This window comes from Cyprinus carpio, chromosome A4 (assembly GCF_018340385.1).
Source record: "Cyprinus carpio isolate SPL01 chromosome A4, ASM1834038v1, whole genome shotgun sequence".
Lineage (NCBI taxonomy): Eukaryota > Metazoa > Chordata > Actinopteri > Cypriniformes > Cyprinidae > Cyprinus > Cyprinus carpio.
In genome coordinates this window covers 15,359,785-15,369,975 of record NC_056575.1, presented here as the reverse complement: position 1 = coordinate 15,369,975, position 10,191 = coordinate 15,359,785, and the positions used below count along the sequence as shown (strand labels likewise).

The window sequence follows — 10,191 nt, the reverse complement described above, 5'->3', positions numbered from 1 at the left end:
GCAGAAACAAATGGATCAATCCACTGAAATGTTTTTAGACGCAAAAAAGCATATCTTCTGCAGCATGTCAACATTTAAATTAATAAAAAAAAGAGGGTGCAATAAGTGCAATTTCAAAATGAATTCTTCCAAAAGCGAATTAAAAAGATGATGATTAAATAGGTGCACAACATTCACGACTACCATAGAGTACAAACGATTCACCATGCTGCGCCTTTTTACCAACTACACAACAGATGCCCATTGTACAAGTGCTTGGGTGATATAAAAAAAAAAAGTGGGGTTAGACGTTTTTTTTTTTTTATGTTTGTACCAGGTTGCCATTAGAGAAAAACAAGTCAGAACATGTTACTTGATATTGAGTAAAAAATGGGTCCCTAGTAACCAAAGCTCTCTCTGGGTGACCACTGTGTACTTCCCAACAAACAACAGCACAGGAAAATGACACCAGCCACCTTAAGCAACTTCTTACAGCAAAAAAATATATATATGTATACAACTGTTAGGGAACCGAGAACAACATTCAAAAAGGTTGGCAGAAAGACAGAAATTCAACTGTACTGTAAAAGCAGAAAAGCCTCAAAATAATCATTTATTATGCCTCACTCAGAGAAAATATGAGTCTTTGCAGCAGAAAATGGTGCAGTGGAGCATTTCCTTCAAGAGGAACAATTTTAAAGGGGTGTCTTAAGAGCTACAGCTCAAGAACACATTTCAGTGCAGCAAAGAACATAAATTAACATGAAACTTATACATAAGCATGTACATAAATTAAATGACAATAAACATTTCTAGTAGCTGATAAAATGTATACAGAATCTCTGCAAGTTCATAAGTGGTAGTTTTAATTCCAAGGCCTTAAACTCAACCCTTAAAACATAGATCTGTGAATTTCCTTCACAGCATGCGAGTGAAAACCTCGCTTGGTGAGTCATAAATAAAATGTATTAATCAATAAGTAACATATTACAAATATTGAATTTGAAAGCAAAATTTCACGTGAGGAGAGGAGAAGAGGTATATCTGCAGTGTCTCAGCTCAGATAGGTCAACACAACTGACTGAATGGGCTCTCGGCACACCGGACACAACTTGTTCCGGTTCTTTAATTTCTTGGCGCAAGTGTAGCAAGCCATAAGGTGTCCAGTTCTTCCGTGGACGATGCAGCCATTCTTGGGGCGACTTTGACAGATGACGCAGGGCTCAAGGCAAGTGGCGGGCAGGCAGGCCTCTAGGCTGTTGAAGCGCTCCAGCTCTGGGGTCTCTTCCTGACTGCTGCCGCCACCAGAGGAGGTTGAGGGCTGCGATGACAAGGTCTGAGAGTCACTCATAGAGCCGGTGGCAGTGGAGGAGAGAAGTTCGTCTTTAGCGGCAACAGGAGATTGCGAGCACTTGCCGTCGGGTACGTCCACTCCTTCGTCTGTTTCTGGAAGAGGGCTTGAGGGTTTGGAAGGAAGCAGTTTGTCATGTGAGGCTGAGCTGGGAGTTGTGGTGATGCTGGTGTCTTCTGTGCTGGGTTGAGTGTTAGTGGAGGTGTTTTCTATGTTGGAGTGTGTTTCTGGAAGCCAACCGGGTCGGACTTTCCAGCAGCTTTTGCAATGCCGAGGAAGAGGAGGGTTGAGCTCATAACATCCGGCACACTTCCAGTAGTCCTGAGTGAACACATTTTTATTTTAGATTATTAAATAATCAAATTATAGAAATAAAAGATCCTGTTTAAATCCGTGGGTCAGAGAAAGAATGGAAAGGGTCATGAAAAATTGGATTAAAAAAAACAGGACTAGAATTGAAAGTAGACTTTCAAGGTAAAAAATATGTACATAAGGTACATAAAATATGGTGCCATTATAGTCAGCATGGCATGTTATTTCTTAATACACATTCCTGGTTGTATCATGCACAATTAATTCAAAGTTCAAAAAAGAAAAAATAAAAGTCATAATCTTTCAACAAAATGTAATAACTTGCGGCATCTCTGAATCAGCTGCCCTTTTTGGCAGACTCACTGAAGTTTTTTCTTTCACCCCTAACCTTTTCACCATTTAATCCTGATAGATAAACGCAAGTCCATTTCTTGTTTTTGTTTTTTTCATCCAACTTAGAAAAACATCAGGTTATGGTACTAAAATGCTACATACTGCCTCAGTTATCTCAGTATCCTCATCAAACGAATCTTCATCCTCAGCAATGATTGTGACTTCATACACCTGAGTGAGCAAATACAGAACTGCAGTGAGTTGAGGATCATCAAACAAGTTAGGTTAGTTAGGTCATCAGTTAATCTCTCTCAAAGAACAGGAGTTTGAGTTGAAACCTCGTTCTCTCCTGGCAATGAATCCTCATCATTCTGACTGTAGGCGTCAGAGTCTATGGACTCCACCTCAAACTCCACACTAAAGTTATCAGAGTCCGAGTCTTCGCTCTCTTCACTGCCCTCACTGTGAGAGATACCTACATCCTGTAAAACAAACAAAACTAGTTAGAAAGGGCCAAGTGACAGTGCAGACGAAGTTACAGTTGCTGGTAAACCAAAACTAAGTGAATGAACATTTAAAGGTGCTACTCACAGAGTTGCTTTGTGTGTCCGAGGACTCACTATTCCCCCTCTCCCGGTGCAGACCGCCAATCACACACCAAGACAGGCTGTCATCAAATGTCAGAGAGAAGCTGTCTGACTTGTGCCTCTTCCTGCGTTCTCTGGGATCGTCTTCGGCTGAAGTACTCTCTATTGAAATCACAAAAAAACTTTTTTGACACAAGAACATGCCCTCTTATGTCCATCTGCTCTCTAGGCTTTACAAACATTTCCAATCGGTTTCTTTTTCATTATGTTAAACACAACCTTTAGTGTATACTGCATTAGTGTTCATTTATTTATTTATTTTTGCTGATGTTTCTGTTACATGCACTCAACTTTGGACACTTATGGGCCAAGCAGGGGCAATGCTCAGAGCAATAACCCTGTTTTAATGCTACTTGCTCAACAAACTGTCTTTGTGTGCGTAGCTAAGGTTTAAAAATGGGGCATTGAAGAGTAGCAGTCATCTGAGCACATTCTGCACAGCCTCCAGATCTCAGTGTCCTTTTGAGATGTACAGTGACAGAGAGAGCAGTCATTATGGTACCATTTGTTTACTCGCATACATTCCTCTATCGGGACTGAAAGAATAGAACAAAATGATCCATCATAAATACTGGATGATTCACAAAAATATACAAGGCAAGAAAAATAAACAGTCCTTGAAAAAGGGAGCCGCCTCAACCTTTTACAAAACTCCCGGCGAAAAATAAACTAGCCTGAAATCATGAAACCTAAAAACAGGTATTTTATTGGATGCCCAAATTTCTCCAAACCAACTGAAAGTACACTTGTTAAAATGTGTTTACTTTTCAGTTAGACCAGACAGCAGACCAACAAATTTTTTTTTTTTTTTTTTTTAATTAACACATTAGTTCTACTGTAATTGTACCAGTCTGAGCTAAAGGCAGCTGGCTAGAGAGAGGGGAAAAATGCAAGAAAAATGGACATGCCCTTCCTGTTCAAACAGGACCTTCTTGAACACTGGAATAAACAACTCTATCTGAAATCCTATCTAGCCTAACTGATCAAGCATGTGCTTCCATACACACTCAACAGGACACAGCTGGTGTGTCTTTTGCTGTGTTGTGTGCGCTTACCAGGATCACTGCTTCTCCTCCTCCTGCGCAGCTGTTGTGAGGTAGATGAGCGAGAGTCTGAATCCGTATCCTAGAACAGAAAGTGAAGTTTCAGTCATGCTTCAATCTCAAACACAGCAGGGGCTATAAAACCCATTCAAGCACAAACACAGCACTACCAGGGCAACTCTGTGGAATGGGTCAATACTCTGTGGTTCTAAGTGTGTGAGCATAAAAGAACATTTACCCCGGGCCCTCGATCTGGTTCACTTTGACTCCTGGGTTCAGAGAAGGTACACGGAGTATCTGTAAAAGGAAAAAGACAATATTAACACAAATAACAGATTTAAAAAAAAAAAGGAAAAGAAAAAAAAAGTTTAACAATCATAGTACCTGGATTTTTCACTGTCACAAGGTTTCTGTTGATCATTGCAAAGAGTGCTCTGAAAAAAAAGAAGATAAAATTACAAATGAAAATTTCATTTTCATATAGCAAATTTTACTTTCAATTCGTAAAAAAAAAAAAAAAAAAAAAAAAAATTATGAGAAACATGAATGCTTTACATGCTTTTTATATATATCTACACTGGCCCCCTATTTGTATCCAAAGGTATCCAAATACCTTCTAAAGGCAATTCATATCTTAAACAGGTGACAACAGACCCTTTCAGAGTTAGTAGGTCAAATGTCCAGGAAGCTGCCATCTGCTTTAAAGCCCCGCCCTGATATTCCCAGAGGTCATTGGTACTACAGCTGCTCTGCCTTAGAGAAGTTAGAGAGTCAATACACACCGGGGCTCTTTGACTGAGAAACTTTTCACCCCGAGAATGGCACCAAGAGCATCCTCTCCGCAGTGAACAATGTGTTGCTGCTGCTTGTCATATAACTCCTTGCTCATGATGTACTTCCCCAAATAAAACAAAACCTAAAAACACAGGAAGAGAAGTTGTTTAGAGATCGACAGGGAAACCATTTCCTGAAACAAGTTGTTGACAGAAAGATGTGGTTACTTAAATATTCAATATAGATGAGTAATACATTCCTGTTAGTCAGATTACCACAACTAGCACAAAAAAAAAATGACTCATACCGTCACAAAGTTGACAACACATGAAAATATTTCAAACAACATCAAGTATCAAGAGTAAAAAGGTATACAAATTATCTATATTGTTGGACACTACAAATGAAAGTTAGAAATTCAATTTTGTAACTGCTGAATAATGCCACTTGCCCATGCAAAAGCTGCTGGCATGATGTCAGTGCATTTTATACATGGTTGCTAAGGTGTTCTGAGTGGTTTCCTACTGCCCTAATAATAATAAAAAAAAAAAGCCCACCCTAAATGACTCATGTACTTTTTTTAAAAACATATTCTATCATCCTCCAGTCAAAAACTTACAGAAGTAATAAGCTCTAACTAGGATTTGACCACAAACTCTCAAACAGGTGTCACTGCTTAAGTGCTTATATGAAAAATTATACATAAAACAGATGACAGGGTTCAGCAGTACTAACAACTGGCATAAATCCACTTTGATATACAGCCATAAAGTATGACACATATACTACCGTTCAAAAGTCTGGGGTCAGTACGTTTTAAAAAGAAATAAACCCTTTAATTCAGTTAGGATGCATTAACTTGATCAAAAGTGATGTAAAAAAAAAATTAAAATAAATGTTCTTCAAATTAAATCTTGAAAAAAAAAACCGTAATCAAGTTTCCACAATTTTATATATATATTTTTTTACGTTAATAATAATAAGAAATGTTTCTTAAGCAGCAAATCAGCACATAAGAATGACTTCTAAAGGTTTATGTAACACTAAAGACTGTAGTAGTGACTGTTGCCACCACAGAAATAAACTGCATTTTAAAATATATTCAAATAGAAAAAAACTATTTTAAATTGACATAATATTTCAAAATATTGCTCTTTTTAATGTATTTTTTGATCAAATAAATGTAGCTTTGGTTAGCATAAGAGACTTAACAGGATATCTTCCCAACCCCAAACTATTTAATGTTAGTGTATATCAAATAAAGTGGACTTAAACTGCTGTCAACAAACACATCTCCTCACCTCCTTCATGGTGAAAACATCTTTATCTGCACCTGCATCCTCTAACAGGCTTTTCAGCTGAACTTTTGGTCTTACCTAAAGTTACAATAAATAAAACTCAGTCATTTCAAGGTATAAAAACGCACTAAAATACACAAAGACACACCTTGAAGGATATATTACCAGTTTTTCGTTGTCAACTTTGTTGATCTGAGTACTGCTTAAACAACTTTCTGTTGCCATATTGGTAGGTAATCTGAAAAAAAAGAAAAAAAAAGAAAAGAAAAAAAGTTATACTTCATACAACAATTTACAGGCAATTCAGTACAAATGCAAACTTCAGAACGAACATTACCTGTGCAAATAGAGGTAAATTGGCTATTCTAGCAAAGAATCTTCTATATATATACTCTGCTCCCTGTACATAAAGTGCTTGAGCTCTGGCTTAGTGATGAGTGGGAGCCGGCTAAGAGCCGCTCTATGGTTTAAATAGACGCAGAGAGACATGTCAGGGCTAGAATCCACAGCACTACTACTCATCATCCCTGGGCGGGTTCGGGCATGACATGTCAAAGCTTGACTGGCTTTGGACGCCTAGTGGTGGTAGACGATCTTTGCTGAGTTGTCTGGCTCTGTGTTCATGTCTGGACATGTCCCGTCTTACTACACCCACACATTGCTGGCTAAGCACTTGGATTTGAGGTTTATCAGCCCAGTAACAGGTGAAATAACGGAGTGTCTGGACCAAAGCGATGACCCCCGTGGATTATTAGCTCCTCAGTTAAATAAATTCAAGCCGAAAAGTCTAAAAGCTATTCATTACGAGCGCCACGGATGCATGGATATCCTTCGAGTAAAGCTCCAAATGTCTCTGGACTACGACAGTGCAATGCTCATTTTTTGAAATGCTCAGTACACACGCAAAACACAACAACAATCTCAAGTTTGCTGTCTTCGGGATTTTTAACTGCCATCTGTATGCATGGAAATATCTCCATTCAAATTAGCTGCACATAATTAATGTAAAACCTTAACATCATGGAACGTCAAAGTCTTCCCCCACCAGAGGTAACATGAAAACAGATCGACGTGTAGATATATTGTTCGTTTTACGAGATGTAAGGTTACGTGTGATGAAAAGCTTGACGTCTTGCGTGCTTTTGACACGTCTGGTTTCAGTATGACAGATAATAAATATTACGTGCGTCCCAAATCGCGTACTTACGCACTATTCTATGACGTTTAGTAGTATAAATAGTGCGAGAAGTTCACACTGAAAATTCAAAAATAAAGAGTGCACTTAAATTAAGTATGGAATGTTAAACACTTCGTGCACTCAACTGTAGCAGCTTTAATTACGTACAGAAGGGGGAGGGGCTATAAAACTCGGATTATTAATGACAAAATAACCTTATGTAATTCATACGATACATCGTTGATTACATTGTGCATAAGTACATAGTGTATGAGTGCAGTTATAAAGCATAAACATGTCGTAAAAGCCGTGGGTGTTTGTTTACGTAACGTTAATACTAACTTATACACGTTTCCTAATTTCTTTACAAGTAGAATAGTAGCAGTAACGTTAGTTTTAAATACACAATTGAAACGATTCTTGCCTAATGTGGAGCACTGCGCATTTGAACGACGAGACTAAACTAATTTATATTAACAACGCCACAAACGCCCGCACCCCCGGGTGTCTATTTCCCGTTGTGGACTATCAGGAAAACCCGAGGCTGGAGTAGGCCGCGTTTAACGCGAGGCTGAGGCAACTTATTTTAGGCGACTAAACGGACATTGAAGCCTCGCACTGTGTTAAAATAATTCGCAGGTGCGTATAACAGTGTTATTCAGATATTTACAGCTTTATGGGTGTAATAAATCTATGAGAAAGTACGAAAAAGGCTAAACTGAAAGTGTTAATGTCTTACCTGCTGGTGACTGTTGAGCGTCGCGAACTCCCCCTACTGGCGCCTGTTTGAATTTGAAATGCTCCAGCACGTGAGATCCCGTGCGATAAGCGCGCGGCGTAAACATCACACAATACACTCACGTGAGGGCGAATTGGATTTTTTTTTTTTTTTTTTTTTACATTAGGCCTATATACATTTGCTGTTTTACTGTTGTTTGTTTAATGCGAGTTTGACCATGTGAAGTGTTCATTTTATATTTAACACGACATTTGTATGCGGTTGTACAAAGTTTCTGGTTCCTTATTTCAACATTAAAACACTAGACAAGTTTTAGTAGTCAGCTGAGTGAGTTCCGCATTTATCAGGTAATATGTATGTAATAAATGAAAAATTAATATGACAACAAAGTCGTAGTAGTAGGCCTACTAAAATTATTCATTTAGCTATGGCTGTATTTATTTTCTGCTTGCAAATAATTTATTATTATTATTTGGTAGGTTATTGTAAGCAGAAAATACGCATTGCTGTTGATGAAAATGAACAATTAAAGACAAATATTGATTTATTAACATCTCAATCGAAATTGACTTAAATTTTGAGATAAAGATACTCGACAAACAGCACTTTGGGACATTATTATGCTTTAAAATATATTTTCATTCTCTCTACACACATTATGAAGTGTATCCTGCTTTTTAAAAGCTTTAAAATATATTTTCACATTATTTTCTATGTTTAGCATTTAATATGGTTCCATTTAAACCTAATCCTCTTGGGTTGAATTTAGTCCATTGTTAAATTGTATGAGATTAATCAAAAACATTATCACTTGATACTAAATATTTGTTACCATTTTTATAATCGTGATTATATTCAATGCATCACCACTGGTTAATTAATTCCTCCTCCGATTAATGAGCTATATTTGCATTCTATTCTATTTGGAAGAACTTTTATCAGTTTTGATTTCTCAAGTAATGATGATCTGTTCTTTCTTTTATAAGATGATTCTGTGAGTCATCTGATCGGTGACAAAATATTTATATTCATATTCATTTTTAAAGTGAGTCTGTTGTCATGACATAACCACACAGAAACTTGCTAGTTAGGGGAGGTCCTGTTTGCTGAGTGAAATCACTGCTTTTTGAAGGGGACATGGACTGTGCCATGAAAACATGTCTTACAGTCCCTGTGACAGGATCTGTATTTAGGGCCCATGCAGGGAGAGTGACTCAGCCTTTGTTTTAGTACAACATGTTCCTTTAAGCTCAACATGTTTGGGCTTGTACATCTGTAATAATGAGGAAATTCCATGGGTCACTGAAGTCATCAGAAAAGCCATTAATTTAATTAATGGAAGAAAGGATAAAGACAAATCCTAAAGATTAAAGTTCAAGACTGTGCACTGTCAAAAGTTTGGAAACAATTATTCATCTATAAACTTATTTAATATGCAACAACAACACTCTCTGCACTGACGTGCTTCTTCCTGGGATTAACCAGGAGTTTCCATGTTTTTTAGGCACTTGTTGGCTTCTTTCCTTTTTACATGTTTTAATACTTCATACTTTTATTCAGCATGGATGCTTTAAATTGATCAAAAGAAATATACATTTATAATGTAATTAAATATTAAGCAGCACAACTCTTTTCAACACTGATAACAGACATGTTTCTTGAGCAGCAAATCAGCTTTTTTGAATGATTTCTGAAGACAAATGGCTGCTGAAAATTCAGCTTTGATATCATAGGAATAAATTACATTCTAATATATATTCAGTAAAAAATAAATAAACTTTATATTGTTGTTATTTCACAATGTTACTAATTTTAAACTAGAAATTTGAAAAATATATTCATGAATATACTCGAAATATATTTTTTCATGTTTCATGGAAGAAAATTGGTAATTTTTGGGTGAACTGTCCCTTTAAGCAGCATCATTTGCAGTATTTTTGTTTAAACATCCTTTTCGGGGAAGTCGTGATTAGAGAGTTTGACTCTTAACCCTAAGGTTGTGGGTTCGAGTCTCTGGCCGGCAATACCACGACTGAGTTGTCCTTGAGCAAGGCACTGAACCCCCAACTGCTCCCCGGGCACCGCAGCATAATGGCTGCCCACTGCTCCGGGTGTGTGTTCACGGTGTGTGTGTGTGTGTGTTCACTGCTGTATGTGTGTGCACTTTGGATGGGTTAAATGCAGAGCACGAATTCTGAGTATGGGTCACCATACTTAGCTGTATGTCACTTCACTTTCACTTTCAAAATTAGGACGAGTCTAATATTCACACACAAAAAAGCTGAAGAAACATCTAGAGTTTAGACTGGATGCGGGACTTTGGATGTGACTAATGTTTCAGTTGTATATTGCAAAAGAGAAAAACAAGTTGAAAAGCCCTCATCATGAACTGAACAAATGATTGACATTCTATTTCACAGATACTCAAGTCTTTTTGCCAAGTAGGCACTGACCCTTGTCCTAAAAGTCACAATTTAGACTTGACTAGATAAGATAACATACCATTCTTGAAAAATTTGACTAAGGAAAACAGTTGTA

General features: G+C 37.4%; 1 protein-coding gene across 3 annotated transcripts; it reads right to left on the bottom strand.

Moving 5' to 3' along the window:
• Positions 1-558: 558 nt before the first annotated feature.
• Positions 559-7,786, bottom strand: LOC109050259 (E3 ubiquitin-protein ligase Mdm2-like). 3 transcript variants are annotated; one of them, XM_042742896.1, is made up of 11 exons: positions 7,654-7,786; positions 5,903-5,975; positions 5,741-5,815; positions 4,448-4,581; positions 4,050-4,099; positions 3,904-3,962; positions 3,678-3,747; positions 2,567-2,724; positions 2,314-2,457; positions 2,138-2,206; positions 559-1,651 (listed from the first exon to the last, which is right to left on the bottom strand). In XM_042742896.1, exons 2-11 carry the CDS (start codon positions 5,960-5,962, stop codon positions 1,034-1,036), a joined length of 1,437 nt encoding a protein of 478 aa, XP_042598830.1. In that variant the 5' UTR covers positions 5,963-5,975; positions 7,654-7,786; the 3' UTR covers positions 559-1,033. The 3 variants fall into 3 exon arrangements, with proteins under 3 accessions (XP_042598830.1, XP_042598834.1, XP_042598836.1); XM_042742900.1 differs by lacking the exon at positions 7,654-7,786 and adding an exon at positions 6,075-6,814; XM_042742902.1 differs by lacking the exons at positions 5,741-5,815; positions 7,654-7,786 and having other exon boundaries at positions 5,886-5,973.
• Positions 7,787-10,191: the final 2,405 nt, after the last annotated feature.